Source organism: Rhinoderma darwinii, chromosome 10 (genome assembly GCF_050947455.1).
Source record: "Rhinoderma darwinii isolate aRhiDar2 chromosome 10, aRhiDar2.hap1, whole genome shotgun sequence".
Taxonomy (NCBI): domain Eukaryota; kingdom Metazoa; phylum Chordata; class Amphibia; order Anura; family Rhinodermatidae; genus Rhinoderma; species Rhinoderma darwinii.
Window position 1 is genome coordinate 46195130 of NC_134696.1, and position 19928 is coordinate 46215057.

Here is a 19928-nt window from a genome sequence, read left to right on the forward strand (position 1 = left end):
AAGAAAAACATAACCTGTCAATAATATTGGTGGCTGCACTGGGGACACTGGAGACATGGGCATCCTAGATAAGCTGGTATACCCCATGCCCTCTGTCATCTCTCACTGTTATAAGCCTTGGCACATGCAGCGGGCTTGTAGAAGGTAGTAGTGGGTGGAAGGTGACATAATGCTTCGCTGGTTGCCATAGAGGAGTACCGCCCTGCATTGCTGCAATAGGCTGGCTGCAGTGAATAACCCTGACTGAACAGGCAGGTTGGGGCTGGGCTATGTGCATGGGAAGGGGGAGGAGGAGAGCATGTGTAGACTGGGCTGTAACAGCCTCTGGTTAGGCAGGTTCTCCCTCTTTTGTCTGCCACTGTGTTTTCAAAAAGCTTTAGAAGTTGTTGACTGAGCCAGTGCATTACCAGCTGGGACTAGACACAGGACTACTTCCTCAGCAGGAGCTATAGGACGTAGACTCGCAAGGATCTACCGGAGGCTAGAGGTGAGTAGTGTTACTTGTAGCAATCCTCATGCTATATCCAAGACTTATGGGCCCTGCCGTTTCCTGGAAAACTGCTTACTCTGATACATACAATGTATCAAGCCTTACTATCATTAATGATGAGAGTAATAACCTTTATTTCTATAGCGCCAACCTATTCTGCAGGCTGTATCATCTGATATTGCGAGGAACAATGGCATTACAATACATTTTCTATAGGTTGATTGCTTTAAACATGGTATCGGTTGTCGCTTAGCCCAGCATGTTCTAGAGGGCTATGGTATATGTCCGTGCTATCGATCTAGAATTCTGCGCCAGTAAAAATGTTACCTATGTATGTTCTCTTCATGATCGCTTCTGCATCAGTTCTACAATTAGTGCATATTTGACATATTGATAGTGGGGTATAGTACAAGACTGTCTAAAATTATATGGTTTTCCAATAAAATATAAAGCGTTATTGAATCGTATAAATTCTCCATACGCAGCCGTCTGATATTCCTGCGTTAGTTTGCCCATCGCAGCTGGTCCGGTCTCACCTGGTGACTATGAGGCATGTTCTATCAAGAAGCCCTGAAGTCTGATTGACATTCCATCCAGTCCATAGCAGGTCTGTACATGTGCGAGGAGGACATCTGCCGCCGCGCTCACGTACTGGGAGTCTCCACAATTAGACTTTATAGAATGTATACAACCCTGGTGAAAACCAGATTTATATCACACGATATAGCCTAAACGTGGACGAAGCATGTGGATATAATAGGATGCGAATCTATAAAGTACATTGGAACTTCCTTTGCCTTGAATGTAAATGTGTTTATAATGCAGGCTTTATAAAAAACGTAATACCATATGGCACGTAAAACGCTGAGACATAGCATATGTTGTGTTGGCTGTGTTATACTCGTAGCATGAAGTATGGCGGTGCTTTGGAAGAGATGATAATAATTACCATTCATAAGGACAAGATTCTATTCTGTCGACGCAGTCCCAAGGTTCCGTGTTTTATTTGCCGCCATATGTCTTTAAGTATCTGCGGACATATTTGCGGTTCACACTTGTTGGTTTATTACGATTTTCAGAGTAAAGCCTGCCCACCATATTGATTACAATAATTATGGGTATGGGGTGTAGATAAATGTTTATTTTCCGACGATGGGGCAGGTTTACTAGTCCTAAGTTTTAGACAATGTAAAGGTATTCCGTAAATGTGCCAAATTTTTCATGGTTGTGCACTTTTCGCTTCCTTATACCACCTATTAGTTGGCTTAATTTGCACCAGTTTTATGCACCGAAATTTAGGTGCATGTGGCACATTTTAAGCCATGCCCCTTTTCTAGGCCACACCTTTTTCTATTAAGTCACACCCTCTTGCCGAGCATGCTGGAAAAAAAATTCTTAAATAGTTAATAAATGTGGCGAGCGGCGTGTACGCCAGAGTTCTGGCACGTTTTCAATAATAAACCTGCCCCAATATTGCCATAGTGTCAATATTGGCCTGGAAAAACTTTTCTCACCTACTGCTGGGGACTTTAATGAAAATGGTCCTGAAGGAGTCCTTACACAATGCAGGGTGCTTTGCTTCCCATTCACTTCTAGATGTTACTACTCAAGCATCAGTCTGGGATTTATAGATTGGCAATTTTAAATGGTTCATTGAATGTAAAGGTTGTTTTGTGAATTAGGCTGGTTTCACGCAGCCATAATATAGCCGCATTTTTGGAGTCTGTGTTATGGCCGCAAAACCTGGCCTCTTCTAAAATCCTACAGTGGTCTGCGCTGGTGATCTGTGATCTGCGCTTAGTAGAACTACGGAGGTCTAGATGTTGCAGTATTTGATTTGCCAATGAATCTCCTTTTTAGAGTATCGTAGGCTCAATCATTACGGAATTGCATCATAAGCATTTCCTCAATTGTTATATTAGCGTTCAGCAGTAGCAATCTAACAATGGAGAAGAGGATATTAAATTCCCTGTAGTTCCCCTTGAAGCCATTGACAAATTACAGAACATCGTAACCTCATAAAACAGTCTATAGCCCGCTTACAGGTCAGCTATGGAGAATTCAATTTCTCCAAGGCTTCCATAGCTTGATGACACTAGTAGGCATTATAGTGTCATATAGACTGTGTAGTATGATAACATTTTTATGATCGTTTTGTCTGTAAGCCTTATCTAGTAGTGCAAATATATCTAGAGAACTTCAGTTATCGGACTTGATGTGTAAGATGTTGATAAAGTAATTTTACATCCTTCTATGCTTCTGTTCATACTACGTAACATGCAGATCGTGTCCAAAGGGTATAATGGGTCCTACTTATGCCGAAAGAGTGTCCTTTTGGCATATATTCAGGCAGTATGCACTGGAAAGCATAGGCAACAGGAAAGAAAACATATACTGAGTGGTACGTTTTTTTGTTTTGTTTTTTTATAGTGGGCGAAGTTATACAGTTGCACAGGCGGAGCCGTATGTTCATTGTTTACATCTGGAAATTTGGAGCTATCTATATAAAATCTTTTAGGCTTTCCTGTTCAATCTGGAGCTTTCTAGTTGTGGCAAAACAACAACTCCCAGTATGCCCTGACAGCTTGCATCATTGGTGCACCCATTGGTAGTAAGCTTCAACTTATTTCGGGGTTGTCTCATTTAGAAAAAACATTTTGAAATACCCTACTATGGTATTGTGATTTAATAGAGGGGGGGGGTCTAATCGCTAGGATATGCCATCACCTTCAGTTGGGGGTCTGAGCTCTGGGACCCCCAGAGATCCTAAGAATGAAGGGGCCACAGCGCTGATTTCGCTTCTAAGTTTCCTTACATAGCAGCGCTCCTGCCCCCCTGACTGTGCAGGGAACGGAATGGGGCTCTGCTGAAGTGAGCGGGGGCACCGAGGTGCAGGAAAAAACAGTGAAGGGAACGCAGCGCTAAATCAACACTGCGGCCCCTTCATTCTCAGGATCAGTGGGGGTCCCAGAGGTCAGACCCACACTGAACATAAAGTGATAACATATCCTAGTGATATTCCATTATTTTATAAAATAGGAATTGTTTTACAAATATTCATAGATATTTCATGGTTCCTGTCTGTAGATTATACAGATCATTCACATAGCTGCCCAAAGGAAGCCCCTTGTTTTTTCAGTGCTTTTCTTTTTGGCATTGAACTCCTGATCTCCTTCCCCCTTTTTTGTTATTGAAATCCTTTTATTCGCTCTCTTGCACTTTCACTTTCAAATGTTGTTACTTGACTTGATGAACTTGAAATTGTAGGATGGACATCAGATCTGGGAAACAATGTTCCATTTGCTACCTTACACCGGTCTGCTGAGCCTTCGCAGATAAGGTATCACAGACCTTCATCTCACGGAGACTAGAAACTTTCCATTTGTGATCTGATGGGGTTGTTTTTCAACCTTTTTGTAAATGGAATGTCTGCAGTCTAAACCGGAGGTTAGCAGTCAAACTACAACTAAAAATCCCAGGAAACACTGTTGCCCTTTAGCTGTAGAAGCTTCTCCGTTTTTTCTTGTGGCTTGATTATATTTGGTCCTTTTTTAAAAAACACATATCTGATCCTTGTCAACCTCCAACCGCGGATTTTGATGCTGCCTGACCGGCACATAAACAAAAATCTGTGTGTCTAATGTATATGGCCAGTTTAGGAAAGCAGAGATCCTCAATACCTGACCTATTAGTTGGCATTTCTAAAAAGTTACAAAAATTAGAAAACTTATCCCATAGGGACATGTCACGCTTTCCTATCACCAGGACCGCTCTCTTGCATATTAATGGGAATATTCCCTGTAATGGTCCAGACCAAATTAAGCATCTATCTCATTGTTGCATGTCTGACTTAATGAAATTTTACCAACTTGTCCAGTGGAAAAGAAGCAGAGCCCCGATACAGACGTCATCATTAGAGTTTGTCATGGAAACCTGCTAATAAATCTGTAACAATTGTACTCAAGTGTCTTCCAGAATGAGATCAGGATCTTGTTTCTTCATCTAGTGCTATATGAATATAAACCACATCCTGACCTTACAATGGCCTCATTAATCTGGTGGTCCCACTTGAAAAACAATCGGAATTGTGGTTATTACGACAACCATTCAATGGTTTTATTTTGTAGGATAACTAGATGTGCCGAGGTGTACACCGCTTGGTGTCCAAAATGAATATAGGTTTTTTTGTTTGGCTATACCATCAGACCGTTACAGGTTTGCACTGTCCAATGGGATATATATTCTAACCTGCTCTCAGCTGAGGATTTGATACAGTGTATATCTATGTTGGTAATGCTCTGTGAGCTAAAGACAGCAGCAGCACAAGCCATCAATGTGCAGAGTAAGGTTCTGCGATGCCCTCTGGAGTACCGCGACCGCTTCATTGTTTATCCAGGCATGGAGGCTGGTCTGTGCATGCGACTGTGCCTGGTAGTGCAGCTCTGTACTGTTCACTTTATAGGGCTGATCTGCACTACCAGGCACAGCCGCATGTACAGACAAGCCATTGGGCCTGTATACCCATTGAAGGGGCGCAGCGGTCACTGGAGCTATGCATTGCCTTTGTGCTGCTGATCAGAAATGAATGGAATATCCTGATTGGTGGGGGCCTCCAGGGTTGACTCCCACAAATTGATCGGCCATTAATATTTTTTTTTTATCCATGCTCTTCTTGTTTTTAAAGAGTTCGGGCTGTAGATACGTTTCATGTAACCCTCCCTTGTGGCCGGGAGGGTTCCCAGATGGTAGCGTCCCATCTGGCCAGGTATTTTCCAAATTTTTGTGGGTGCAATAACGTGCCCTCTAATTCAAAGGGTTTGGGGGGATCTACCCAGAGGCATAACTTGAAGCTATTGGGCCCCAATGTAAAATCTGTAACCAGGCCGCTGCCTACCATGTGCCATTTATAATACTGGTGGCAAAGGTTGGACCCCTCAGGTATCTGGGCCCAGGTGGGACTACTACCTTTGCCTTCTCTTATAGCTACTTCCCTGTGTAAAAATATTTGAAGTAAATTCTAAGCTTTATCTTTAGAAAGTAATTTTATTTTTGAAGGATAACGTAGTATATTCATAGGTTAAGATGGAATCCATAATAGTGTACGTGCAATATTCATCGTAGATAAACTTTGCTGATGCGAGGTGTGAACAGGATGCAGTGTGGGAGGGAGACGTATGTCGCAGTACAGGCGATAAAAAAAATCCCTGACCTGACTTGTCCTTGGGAGGTTACTGTACCAGCAGCAGGCCTCTTCTCTGGATAATAAGAACACTTATCAAGATTTTGCTAAGGTCGGAACAAAACCAGAATTGCCTGGTCTGAATGAAGCGTCTGATTTCATAGATTTTTCGTGATAAGCAGAGGTTTTATCCTCAATGGCCCGTTGTGACCTCAATGGATATGTCAAAAATAATCTGACCTTAGAGTGGCCCGCTGTACCCACCAGATTTAAAGAAAATGGGATTTCTTTCTGTTTAGTCAGCTAGAAATATTGATTTATTTTTCTCTACTTGGCAAAGCAATGTGTCTGTGTATCTTATGCCTGACATAACGGAGAACCATTCCCCCTCCAATGTCCTCCTCCTTTTAGTGTCTATTGATGTAATACCTCTAGTTACGTAGCATCTCCATATTGTCCTGGCAGCAGTTTTGCAATCATGTCTTCAATTGGTCTTCATTAATAATTGACATAAATGTAAATGCTACTTCTTCATTCTGTGCCACTCTGCTGCAGGGCTATTTTTAAGCCAGTAATAAAAGGAGAGGAAACCTTATATCCACATTTTCCATTACACGGATCTTGGAACGTCTTCCCATCTTGATTATGTGGGATGGTAATAGGTAGTTGGTGAAGGCTGATTTAGACCATTTTCTGCCGACTGTCGGTGCCTTTTTCATGTCACGTACAAGATGGATATCTGTGGAAAGTTGATCTCTTGCATTGGATTTTTTTTCAGTTGTTGTCGTGTGCAGTCATGTAAAGATGTTTAATGTCAAACGACAGATTTGCATTCCATTAATAAAAGCCCAGAGCAGGCAACTGATCAAGACAGGGATTGATTTATTGAATTGTAGTTTTATTTTAGGCCTTTGTCGTCCAGAACAACCACATGCACAGACCAGCCATGAATGCACAAATCGTACAGTAAACGGCCATTTAAGTCCCAGCTTCAATTCATGTTTTACGCAGAATCATAGGTGTAATTTGAAGCTCCTGGGATCCAACACAAAATCTGCGACCGGGCCCCCAATCTACCATGTGCTATTCACAATACTGGTGTCTTCTTATGAGACATCAGCACCGTTACTCCCCCTCATGCACCCAGGCATGGGGCAACATGCCACCCTTACATCCTCTATAGATACGCTTATGCCCAGAACCTTTGCTCGTTGTAGAAGTCAGACTTTTTACGATAGCCAGTCACAAACAAGATGTAGAAATTTGATCTAATGGGCTTCCTAAAGGTTAATATTACTTTGTGACGGCATGTGATGTACACAGTGAGTTACTTGCCCTAAGGCCAGGGCTCCACAAAGAATAAACATCTACTATTGTCGCATTAAAGCTGGGTGATACCCTATGGTTTGGCGGCCATATTGACGTTCAACCAGCTTCCTAGAAATTATTTACAAGTGGCCGACTCGGCGGAACAGGACATTTTTGTTAGCTGCTATTTTCAACTTTTTAGACAAAATATTCTAACTTTTTATGTCCTATTAATACAAGCCGCGTTTCTCCAAATATGCTGTTTGTTTATATGTAACCCAACCAAGTTATTCAGTCTGTTCACTGACGAGACATATTAATACCATAGAAACATTGCTAAGAACTAGACCACCCAGTCTGTGCGGAGTCTTTACAAGCAGGATGCAAGCTGTAGGTTCCAGGATACTGTTGGTCTATTTACTGTAATATTCGCTAGTGTGTCTTCCAGCACTCTGGATTCTATATATACATCGTTGTTGAAGCCTGCAGTTTACTTATAGAGCCCTTGTTGAAAGGCTATATCCACCCTTGAATCCAATTTATTTTTTTTATTGTCCCGATACATGCAAAATAATCAATTTTGCAAATACTCTTGATTCAAAATCTTACTGTTTTGTGTATAGAACTCCTATGCAGTTCTATAGGTCTCCATGGTTACAGACTACAAACAGACCTACAAAGTCTGATCCTGCAGTCCTACTACCTTTTTATCTGCTCCCTGATTCTTGCTGACAAACATGTGGTAGGTAAGTAAGAAGTAGGAGATCGATGAAAGGAAGTATGACTACAGGATCAGACTACACAGGGTTTAAGTGTAGTCTGTAACCATGGAGACAAAGGTCTTCATGGGAGCTCTATACACAATATGGAAGATTTTCAAGTGGCTTTATTTTTTATTTTAGGTGCATTGAAGCAATACAAATAGTTGTAGCTTGTAAAGGTATACATTTTTATTTTATATATTTTATAGTGAAAATTCCTTTAATCCAATATCTGATCTTTCTGAAACTCTGATAATCTGGCATGGTTTCCAGCACAGTACTGTATGATGATCATTTCAAAAGACCACAAAACCGAGCAGAGAAATATCTGATAATCCAGAAAATCTGATAATTTAGAACCTATCCAGTCTCCTTGCACAATTAAATGAATTTTACTGTAAAATCTATTCTGATGCACACTCCTCTCAGGGAGAGACAAACATACAATTTGCCAGATTGTCAGAAGAACAAAGGGAGTTTCTTCTAGATTTACATTCCCTTTATTTAAATGCAGCAAATATCTCTTTCCACAGCAGGAAGCTTTGCATGTTAATAGTCAATGTTCAGCTAAATATAGACCCTTTAGCCACACCAGAAAACCTATAGCCTTGTACAGCTGACAGGACGCTGCGGTATTGTGGATCATTCGTGTATTTGTACAGTGATAATGAATATACAGTACATTATGGGGCTGCCGAGCAGTCCGCAATCCAGATAAGAATTCATGCTGTGAATGTTTTCAGTCTGGGGCAAGTTTCTTGAATAGTTCTCTATTTATGTAATAGGTGTACAGAATTAGGATTTTTTTTTTGCCATAGAAATAAAATAAAGTTGGCCTTATTAGGGCTGGATAATAACATTATACAATGGACAGGGGGGCTGCATCCAGTAAGAAATGGAATTGTTAAAGGGGTTCTCCGGAAACCTATCAATACGGGTAAAAGATAATGGTATTCTTGCTCTACCTTTTCAGATCTGCACTCTTATGTCAGTTGCACACGACTGATGTGCCACTCGGACCTTTTTAACGGCATCCAAGTAGCACCCGATAGTCTTCACGGACCCATTCACTTTTAACGGGTGAATCGGGTCTGTGAAAATTGACCCAATTCTCCGATCCGTGGAAAGATGGCACATGTCCTATCTTTCCACGGATCACTGACGAGACTCGGCCGGCGCGCACTGTCCAGTGCATGAGGCATTAAAGTGACAAACCACTAGTGATCGGCCAAAAGAACAGATTTAGAGAATTGGCATCTGCCATTTTTCGTAAAATTAAATCTTGTGGTCGATTTTAACAAGTTTTTATTATATAATAAAGTTATGTGACGTTCTAATACGGTTTCAAGTCCTCAACATTGTCAACAACTTTTTTTGTTTATAGCTGAAAGCTGATAATTCCAGACAGACCAACCTAATACCTCTCAGAGCTGAGGGTTTGCTAGAATTGTATCCTTCTTGGCCATCCAGAATGGCTAAACTGAATGCAATGTGCTTCATGCATTAAAAACTATTCTAAGATAAAGTGTGAGTGTTGCATATAGTAACCAATAAGATGACCTCTTTCTTTTTAAAATATGCTCTGGAGAGATGAAAGCTGGAATCTGATTGGCTCTTAGCAACAGTATCACTTTCCGAGAACAGTATTTCCGAAATGAGAACTAAAGTAGCAAACCTTCAACTGTGACAAGTATTCGGTCTGTTCAGGTTTTCAGCCTCTGCTAGCAGAGATTTTGGAAATGGTAAGAAATTGAAACCCATAGCGGCATTATTTATTAAGAGGCGCACGCCATGAGATAGAGTAGACCTCATGCTAAGACCCGCCTACTTTTTGGAAGGGGTGGAAGTGGGGTAAAAATGCAGAAGTTAAAACATGCTGGAGGTTGTAGTCTAACAGCTGGAGAACCACTGGGCTATATTATCATATCTGATTGATACACGAATTCTGAAAACTTGCACGTTATTTGTTACTATATTCCCATGTAGACAGTTTGTAGCAGTAATCCCTATGTAAACCTAGCCGTGTATTTACCTGATCGGTGGGCAGGACGTTTTGTATTTGGGACGCTGTGTCCACACTTGTAAAAACAAACAAACCCCCCTCTGTATACAATGGGTGTTACATGATATGAAAATTTCACCCTAATAATCCACTGTTATGTTTCAGAATTTTTCTGTTGGCGTCAATGTTTTATTATATTTGTGTACAGCGTAATATAGTGATAATTTTTATATTGCCATGAATAACTCTTGTAATTGACACCAGCTTAATCAGATAACCGAAAGTTGTTCGTACTTATTTTCCAAGCGCCCAGTCTGTGCCAGAACGAAGCAGCTTTAGGCAATGGGTTAACTCTTTGTTTTTATTTTTTGCCGTATTAGGACTGCGATAGAGGTCCAACAGGTCTCTACTGTACCTCTCATATCAAACGGAGGCATATGAATGTTTTTTTCAGTTCAACTCCTACAGAAACAAAAAATCAGACTCCATTGCTTCTAGGGGAGAATATATCCGTACGTACAGAGTCCGATGGAGCCTGTATGGTGTTGTCCGGAGGCTTTACAGCTCCGTACTTAGGGGTGGTCCAGTCCTAAAAAATTGATGGTCTATCTTCAGGATAGGCCATCAAGATCGGATACGTCGGGGCCTGACTCCTGACACCCCCGCCTATCGGCTGTTTTGAAAGGGCCGCAGCGCTTGTAGAAGCGCTGCTTCCCCTTAATTTCCTTTACTGATTACACTTAATCGCGGACACACTAGTAGGAGGGCTGTGACCCCTTCAAAACAGCCTTTGGGGTGCTGGGAGTCAGACCTCAACCGTTCAGATATTGACCGCCTATTCTGAGGATAGGTCATCAATTTTTATAGGACTGGACAACCCCTGTAAGCTGATGCACAAACGTATTACGGATCCATTTGGTTCCTATACAATTCTAAGAACCCATACTGTATTTCTGTGTGCCTCCGATTCACGAATTCACAAGAAATAAATTGTGGTATCCTCCAATAGAAGCATTTCTTTCTAGGGGAAATATGGGGCTCACTGAGACACCTTATGGCGGCACAAGTTGTGCCTACACTTTCGTGATACTGACCCATAGGGATTCTGTGTGCCGCCATACAAGGTCTGTGCAGATGGCATTGCCCTAACACTCCAATATTTGTGACCCATTCGCAATTTTAAAAAAAATAATGGAATTGGAAGCTGCAATATGAACACGGCCAGATTAGGGCGGTTCACCCAGCGTTTTCTGGCGCTGATTTTGAAGCAGAAACTATGTCGGAATCTGTGCCAAAAAAACGCGCCCCCCCCCCCCCCCCATTGATTTCAATAGGAGGCAGTGATGTGTTTGTTCCAGGGTGACTTTTGGCAACTCGTGGAAAATAAACCTCTCTGCCTCCATCATCCCATTGAAACAATGGGAACAGAAAAAACCTGAGGCGCTCGTTTGGAGCATTTTTTTGCTGCGTTATTTGCCTTCGTTTTTGCATTTGATTCAACAGCTTAAAAAAACGCAGGCAAAAAAAGCGTGAAACTGCCAATTTTTATTTTTTTTCTGCCTGTCCACAAACTCTGAGTGAACTTACCCTTAGCAGGTTAGATAGTGATTGGATATTGCCGGTAATTGCTACAACCTGATATTGCTGGTAAGGATCCCTACATATAAGCTCCGACTAGGGGGAAACCCAACTTCTACTCCCGTTTACATCTCCAAATACTTCCATATTAAACAAATACTGGCAATCCCGTCCTCCCGCTGCCACCTGCTGTGCGTCTGACACTAATGAGCTATACAATTGCTCTCTGGTTAATCTGCATGTTAATTGCAGCCCTGGAAGTTATTACGAGCGCGGTTTCAGGCGGATCATTTGCATTACACTGCTCTTTTGTTTCGTGTGCATGTTTAGAGAACAGATCTAGTCAACCCTCTGACAGTCTTTCCTATTCATCCCCAGGTCTTGAGCGTGAAGGTGGGAAGCAGCTGCTCCTCGATCTACAAAGAAACCTGCCAGCACGATGGTATTTCAAGCAGTAGGGAAACTACTGGGGAAGCAGTAAGTATTTTTCCCCCCAAAAAATAAATTTCTGTGTGCAAGAAGAGAAAGGGTCTGAGCTGGGACTTTCTTCTAACCAAACCACTCAAAATATAAGGGATTACATAAAAGCAATAGACCGAAAAGGATCTTTTGGCAGATGCATGTAAAAGTAAATTCCGCCATTAACATGCATGTTGTGCGGTAGTAAAACCATTCTTTTCTCTATCGTTTGCCTTAAAATACAACTATTTTAGGGGTTATCCCACCAGAACACATATTTATGGCTAATACCGGGGTGTAACTATGGGGGGTGCAGAGTTTGCGGTCACACCCAAGCTTTGGTGCCTAAGGGTCCAAAAGGTTCCTCTGCCCCATGAGGAGCACAGTACTATTAATGATGCATTGTAGTTACAGATTTTTTTTTATTGGGGTTTAGGAGCTTAAAATGGGTTTTCTTATTAGGGACATTTGACATATCCACAGGGTCCTGGGGCCCGATGATTAGTCGTTTATTGCATGTCCTATCAGTATGCCATAAAAATATGGTGGGCGCTCCCCTTTAATGAATACAATGACCCAAATTTCTGCTGAAATGACAGGGCTATCAGGTCGGAAGCTGAATAAGAATGTCTTGCTGCCTGCACATATTTGACCTTGTTTTTTTTTTTCTTAAAGGTATTTCAGAAATGATTTTCATGATTGTACTTTTATTACCGTAATGTCAATTTCCGGCATTGAAAACTATGTAGTGAAGTAAAAATAAAACGAAATAGCTTTGTCATGTGTCATGGTTTCATACCTGTATGCATGTCGGCTACGGACATTCTCAATAGCCCTCCTAAAAGCAGGATGAGATTATTTATTGGTGTTTCCTGAAGACAATGCAATGACCGGAAACGATACAGCAGACCAATATCACTTTGGGGTCCCAGAAGGGTGTTACACAATTTCTGTATAATTAAACATTACTTGTGGGGTGTAAAGCTGGCCATAAACATTAGGCTCTGTTCACATCTGCGTTGCGGTCCCGTTCTGACGTTCCGTCAGAGCTTTCCGTCAGAACGGGACCCTGAACTGACACGAACGGAAACCAGAGGTTTCAGTTTCCATCACCATTGATTTCAATGGTGACGGATCTGGTGCCCATGATTTCCGTTTGTCTCTGTTGTGCACCGGATCTGTCATTTTGCCGGAAGCAATACCTCTGGTTTCCGTTCGTGTCAGTTTGTGTCTGTTCAGGGTCCCGTTCTGACAGAAAGCTCCGACGGAACGTCAGAACGGGACCCCAACGCAGATGTGAACAGAGCCTTAGATTTGTTTGGATGAGTGACCTCGGACCCCTGTCCCCTCCAATAACATGCTAGTTCAACTAAATTGAATATGTATGTTATTTTAATATGGGGACAAGTAGCTGCCGGGCCGATTCCCCCTTCTCATCATGTTCTTTCCCTATGTTTAGTATGTACGTCAGGCAAGCTAACAGCATACACGCTAAACGTCTCCATAGGGCTCAATCAGACCGACGCAGGCCAAAAAAGTGTCCTTTTTGCTTCTGTCGGGCTGGTATACGTCAGTAAATGTATGGAATAGCATAGTAGACTACGATGGAATTCTGTAAAAAAGAAACCTAATGCGTGCTATACATTTTTCAACATGGGTGAGATGCACTGTATGGCATATGTTCATACGTTATGGGCTATTTAATAGTTTTTCATGATGTATACCTTTGAAGACTATGGGTGACGGACCCATTAAACGAATGCCACTATTAGGCACCCATAGTATAATGGTATCCATTTAACAGATATCCTTATAGTCTAGAATGACAGATGCCACTTTCGGGCATCCGTCACAGCCTACGTGTAACATATACGTCAGGAGGTTTTCCTGTCATATATGTCAAACGCAGTGCAATAATGTGATGAGATCAGACGGGTAAACAAACTATTGTTCCTGTTTTTCCCCTGAAGTTCTCTATGGGGACATCTGAAGTCTGTTTTATTTGAAAACGGTTGTATCATGATATAGGTAAGGATATCCTCTCAATTTCCGATCATTAGAACTTGGAAAGCACTGCCTCTTCGCGTCACACTACATAACCTTTTACAATGACCACAAGGTCGTCCATTGACTGTTAAGAGTGCCAACAGGAGACTAAGCGGCATGACGATTTCTTAGCGCTACTGCTACTTTGTTCTAGTGATCAACAAGGCCACCATTGTTCGGACACCCGCAGGCCAGACATTGGTGGCATATCCTAGTAATATGTCACTAATAGCCAATTCCACCTTGGAACGGTGTGTGTGTGGTAAAACAAATCTCATCCACACGCTGTGTAAATACTGAGCGGAAATGCGGCTCAGAAATTGACCTGCGGCTCGGAAATTAACATATCAATTGTCTTTACGTAAACGCTGCTTATATGTTGGGGATTTCGCCATTGGGGATGTAAATCCTGCATCAAAAAGCAGTTACGTTTTTTGCAGCAGATTTGCAGCGATCCAGCTGCAAAAAAGGGAACTCCGAAAAAAAATAATTAAACTTACCTAGCAGTCTGTGTTTCATCCTCCTGGGATGAGGCTTCATCCCATGTGGCCGCAGCCGCAGCCAATCACAGGATGCAGCGGTCTCCTAGGATGAGATGTCACCCCAGGAGGCCGGTCTGCCAGCAGGTCGGCTAAGTGCTGCAGTTTTTCGCAGTGGACGTTCCGGGCGAAAAGCTGCACCACGGTTTGGTGCACTTTTTTGCCCAGAATTTCCTGCGGCGCAGCATGCGGATGCGCAGCGTGCTAATACGCAGTGTATCTGCCCTGTGTGAACTCCGCCGTCTTAGATCACCAGTGAATTTACTTTTGACCCTTTCAATACTATAGACCACCAAAGATTTTGAAATTCTGAGAAAGACTGTCTATAAATGGCAGGTAGGGGTTCCTACTTAGAAAATGGGACCCTGGGCAAAAATCAATCAGGAATGCTTTACCTTCCTAATATTGACTCTGGGCTCTTTGTGCAAATATCACAGATTGCAGATATCACGGATTGCAGATGCTGGTAGTTATTATTTTGAGTACATTTTTATGGATATAATTCATGCATACTGCAGATCCCTATGGTCGTACCCCATTCCTAAACACACTTGGAAAAAAATCTTTATTTTAAAAGCTAGCCTAAAAAATGTTGGATTTACTTGGATTTGCAACTGTAATGTTAGTCACAAAAATAAATAGATTATAACCCCATTATAGTCAAAAAGTCAGTGAGTCGTTTTCTTATGTCAAGATGTTCAATTCTATTGACAACCAATACGGCCACCATTAGGCTGTGTTCACACAGGGCGGATACGCTGCGTAAAAGCCCACAGTGTATCCGCCCTGTGGGCCGCAGGGAATTCCGGACGAAAAACCGCACCAAATTTTGGTGCAGTTTTCCGTTAAGAATGTCCGCTGCGGAAAACTGCCCGGAAAAAAAATGGATACTTACCATGGCGACGTGTCCCTCAGACGTCCTGACGTCATGACTCTGCCCATTTCAAGGGAAAATGCTCTTTAATAAATTGTTGTGATTTAAAGCGGGTCAAAAACATTTAAACCCAGTAAACTCTTCATAAATGTTTATTTATTGGGCCATTTCCTTGAAGACCCACCCTATCCTTAATAAACGTTGTGAGTAATTAGAGGGAGAAGTGCAAGTAGGACGTATAGCTGTGAAGCGGGGGTGGTAGATTAGGGTGAGGCTTTGAAAAGCTGCCCTACGAAAATGCGGCTTGACTTTCCTGTTCTAATTATAGTTGTAACTTGTCATGTCCTGTCATTATCATAAATATGAAGAAAATCTACGTATAAAACAGGGCACGGGACACTGGACTTCCTCGTAGTTGTACTAAGATTAGACATTGCAGGTTCTCCGCTTTTAGTCCAGCCCTACTCGTTCGAGTCCCTTGACAATAAGCCGATCACAAAGTATCTCCCAGCTGGGACCACCAGTGATCAGCTGTAATCTGTGGGGAAACATGGCAGTTTTTCCTGCAGCGCCACCACAGGGGGAATTAATCATTACACATTCACCGCTCAAATTGATGGGTTGTCTGTGTAATGAAAGACAGGAGAGGTCGTCCATAGTGAGACACATTTCAACCGCTCTCCACTCTGATCGATAGGTGAGAATCCTGAACATGGGACCCCCTCTATTAATTCCGTATTCCCTAATATGTTATAAGCGCAAGATACATAACAAATAGCTAAATTTTTTAACATTTTTAACAACTTGACAAAGGAGTCTATATTAGGTGTGTGATAACCTGTGTGATACAGCCTATGAACAAGATCGGTAAGGTTTGTGAGGGTTAAGAAAAGAAAAGCAGTCAGTCACCTTGATTCACAGTCTTCAGATCTTTCTTACTGATGATTTTGGGCAACTTCACGTCAACACTTCTTTCTTCCTTTTCAGTAGCAATAAGATCAAAAAGAAGGCAGCGGCAGAAAGCGAGAAGCTCTACCTGGAACCGCGATATACAGGGGCTCGAATACTGGATGCTGATATCTTAATGTTGGTGGCATTGCCCAAAGGACTCAATGTAGACGAATGGCTGGCTAGTAATGGTAAGTTGCCCAATTCTATTGCTCCCTGTTAATAGTCTGTCTGGATCATTCAGTAAAGATGTAGCAGAGCTGAGTTTGACATTTTAAATACAACTCCTCATATCATCACTGTGTGTTATCAGTGCTTTTACATAGGGCTGCTGTGAAGCCTACCGTGTTATTTTAACTCTCCGTTATCACTCCGCACATACAATGCAACACTAAGAAATTAAGCTCTGCTACACCTGTATGAACAAAAGACACCCTGCAGCGGATTATCCTTAATGGGTAACTCTAGTAACTTTATCCCAACAGTAGTACAAATGAAAGGGCAGTTTGTTTGTGTGTGTGTGTGTGTGTGTGTGTGTGTGTGTGTCTACGTCTACGTCTCAATGGGAGAATTCTATAGACTCGGAAGGAGCTTTTTTTGTTGGTGGAATCTTTTTCTTCCTTGTAATCTCCCCATTCACTGTGTCCTGAAAGAACCTATTTTCAGTCGTAAACGAGGCGTATTATGCCTCGATTTACACCTGAAAATATGGCTTCAATACGTCGGCAAACATCTGCCCATTCATTTGAATGGGTTTGCCGACGTATTGTGCCGACGACATGTCATTTACGCGTCGTCGTTTGACAGCTGTCAAACGACGACGCGTAAAATGACTGCCTGGTCAAAGAAGTGCAGGGCATTTCTTTGGACGTAATTTGAGCCGTTTTTCATTGAATTCAATGAAGAACAGCTCTAAATTACGGCCATCAATGACGCCTCGCAAAATGCGAGAACGAGCAATTACGTCTGAAATTACGGAGCGGTTTTCTCCTGAAAACAGCTCCGTAATTTCAGCCGTAACGGAGGCTGCCGTGTGAACATACCCTTAAAGTGTCTTTCTCGTGAAGAGCCACGACCGCAATCTCCTGGTCCAGCTCCTGGAACCCCTCCCTGGCCATAACAGCTGAAAGGTTCATCCGGCAATACATTTACCGTACAGGAGAAATCTAGTATTACATGCTGGCTATTCAAACGATGGTGTTTAATGCAACTTTTGTAATTTTTTTTATTATTTTTTTTTTTTACTTTTTGAGACACAGCGTCTTCTTGCGCGCCAAAAAAACTTCTGAAACCGCCACCTGGTAATTTCAATGGGAGGCATTTTTATTCCGCAGAAGCTTTTAGCCACTCGCAGGGAAAAAAACGCTATGTGCATTCTTGCCGCGGTTCTGCGTCTGAAATCAATGGGAGGCAGAGAGCTTTCTTCGCATCATTTTCTAGGGGAATTTTGAGGCAGATATATTTTCCGCCTATAAATGTGAACTAGGCCTATAAAAAAAAAAAAAAGTCTTCAAAGGTTTACATAGCCTATAAGCTTTCTTTACGTACCGTAATACTGAAAAACCCCTTTAACATGACATGAGGGGTCATTTTATTCTGAAGTAATTTATTATTAGTATTGAGAAATATTATTTTAACACTCGTATGAAAGCTGCCTAATATGTATATGTGTGTATGTATATTAGATATATAGATGATTAAGGGAGGATTTAATCTAGATTTCTGTCTGAGAAAGGAAGGGGGCCAGAATCCATACACACCAGCATTAGTGTTGTATTTTATCTAGGACTCCAGTCTACCCTTTGGGCTACCATCTTGCCATAAATAGAAAATGGAAAAAACAAGCTACATCAAAGGACCAATCCCGCACACAATGGGGTAGAAAAATATTGCATATAAATTTATTCAGTGAGAAGTATAAATGCCATTTCCCAATTAAATGGTATTGGGAAATGGCATTTATACTTCTCACTGAATACATTTATATATGATTTTTTTTCTACCCCGTTGTGTTCGGGATATGTCCTAGGATGTAGTTTTTGCTTTTCCCAATTTTTATTTATGGTCTTTTTCAGCTAGGACGGCACCATAGAGCATTTGGCTATACTTATTGGGGTCCAATATATGTATTGGATAGGTTCTATCTTAGATTATTCCTTACCATCTTGCCATCTCTGTCATTCTATTCTTCTCTTAATTTTTTTGTCATACCATTCTCGCCAACATACTGGTTGTGGTTGCAAAGCCCTTTGGCCATGTTTTTGAAGCTCGCATGACACCGAGATCTGTCCTGCATGTACCTCACAACGTGTTCTATCTCCCATGTTTGGAATAAGATATGAGAACGCAGTGTTTTTCATGCTGGGTGAAGCATGTGTATGTTTTTCTCACTGTGGTATGTGGATGACTACTACCGTTTACACAATTGTCACATACTTGTCTCTTTAGTAAGAAGTCCATTACTATGCAATGTTGTAACAGCAGCCACGTTCTGTGGTAGAACTACAATTACCAGCTTTCTAAAATGCATATTTAGTATATTCTGCACTAGGACAGCTTATTATGGTAACAGAGCCGCTTTAAAACGTATATGCTATTCCGGGTCTGTGGAACGTCGGGTGACAGTCTCTATGGGCACTGCCATTGGTTGAAATCCAGTTTCTGCTAGCTGTGTAGGACACTAGGAGAACTATGAAATTGATGGATTAAATTTAGTAGAATGTCATAAATACCTATTGGACCTCGACCTGTATGGAGAACTGGGGTCCAATAGAGACATGTGGTCACCGATGGCCAAGAAATGGAATATACGGAGACCACAGGCCAATCACCAATACTCGGCTGTTTCCGTAAATCCAATAACCTACTGTTTAGCCAGCTCTTCTTCTCCTCCTCCATTTCTTGGTAACTGCCAGGCACTTTGGATTTCTAAACAAGAGTCACGGGATCCCCATTATTCCTATAGGTTGAGGTTCCAGTGGTCAAACACCCATATTTCAGATATTTATAATGTATTGTACATATGGTACCCCTCTAAATCAAGGGTGGACACAATACTATAGACTTAGACCACTTCAGAAGTCAGTTAGATTTTTTTAGTAGACAATAACAGACCACAATAGAAAAAAGCCTATGAAGAAAAGTTAGGCGCCAGCAGCAAATTTTGCAGTCTTATTGACTACTTGGCTTGTGGGATTTGTCTTCCAATAGGCAAGCACAGCGCTTTTGGCATCCGCAGAACATGTAGAATTCTTCCTTAATGCTCTGCAGCATTCCCTCCTATTTCCCAGCTTTTCCTGGATTAGGATTGTGACTCATACATCATGAAGACCACAGATCTAAGCAGCCAACACTGAAGACTGGAAGATCATTGCGGTTGGACCAGCCAAAAAAACGTCCAAATGAATAGGATATATGGCTGCTCAAACCAGCGCAGTTTATACCATATGAATTGAATTTGTGGCTGGAATGGTTTCATTTACTCTTATGAGACCTCAATGAGTCAACATCATTGGTTTATGGCATTCATCGCCCTCTGCTTTACTGAAGCATTGCCTGCTTTGAAGATGTCCTTACATTGAGCTTTCAACATTGAGGCTCCCATTTGTGTATAAATCATCAATTATAATTTTGTGGGAAGATAACCGCCTAAGTGAATTCTGAGGATCCTGAAATCCTGCTCTAGTAAACTAGACCCACTAGAAAGATCAAGGAAAAATTGCATATGGATCTGGTTACATCTAA

The 19928-nt window shown here is 41.7% G+C and overlaps 1 protein-coding gene across 2 annotated transcripts in view; it reads left to right on the plus strand.

Annotated features, from left to right (window-relative positions):
• Nucleotides 1-283: 283 nt before the first annotated feature.
• Nucleotides 284-19928, plus strand: part of LOC142661420 (MOB kinase activator 2-like) — a 37991-nt gene continuing 18346 nt past the window's right edge. Inside the window, exons 1-3 of one of the 2 annotated variants that reach the window (XM_075838809.1) lie at nt 284-487; nt 11697-11795; nt 16224-16375. In XM_075838809.1, coding sequence (XP_075694924.1) covers nt 11758-11795; nt 16224-16375 — 190 coding nt within the window. In that variant the 5' untranslated portion in view covers nt 284-487; nt 11697-11757. The remainder of the gene's footprint in view (nt 488-11696; nt 11796-16223; nt 16376-19928) is intronic. The other variant, XM_075838810.1, reaches the window with a different exon arrangement.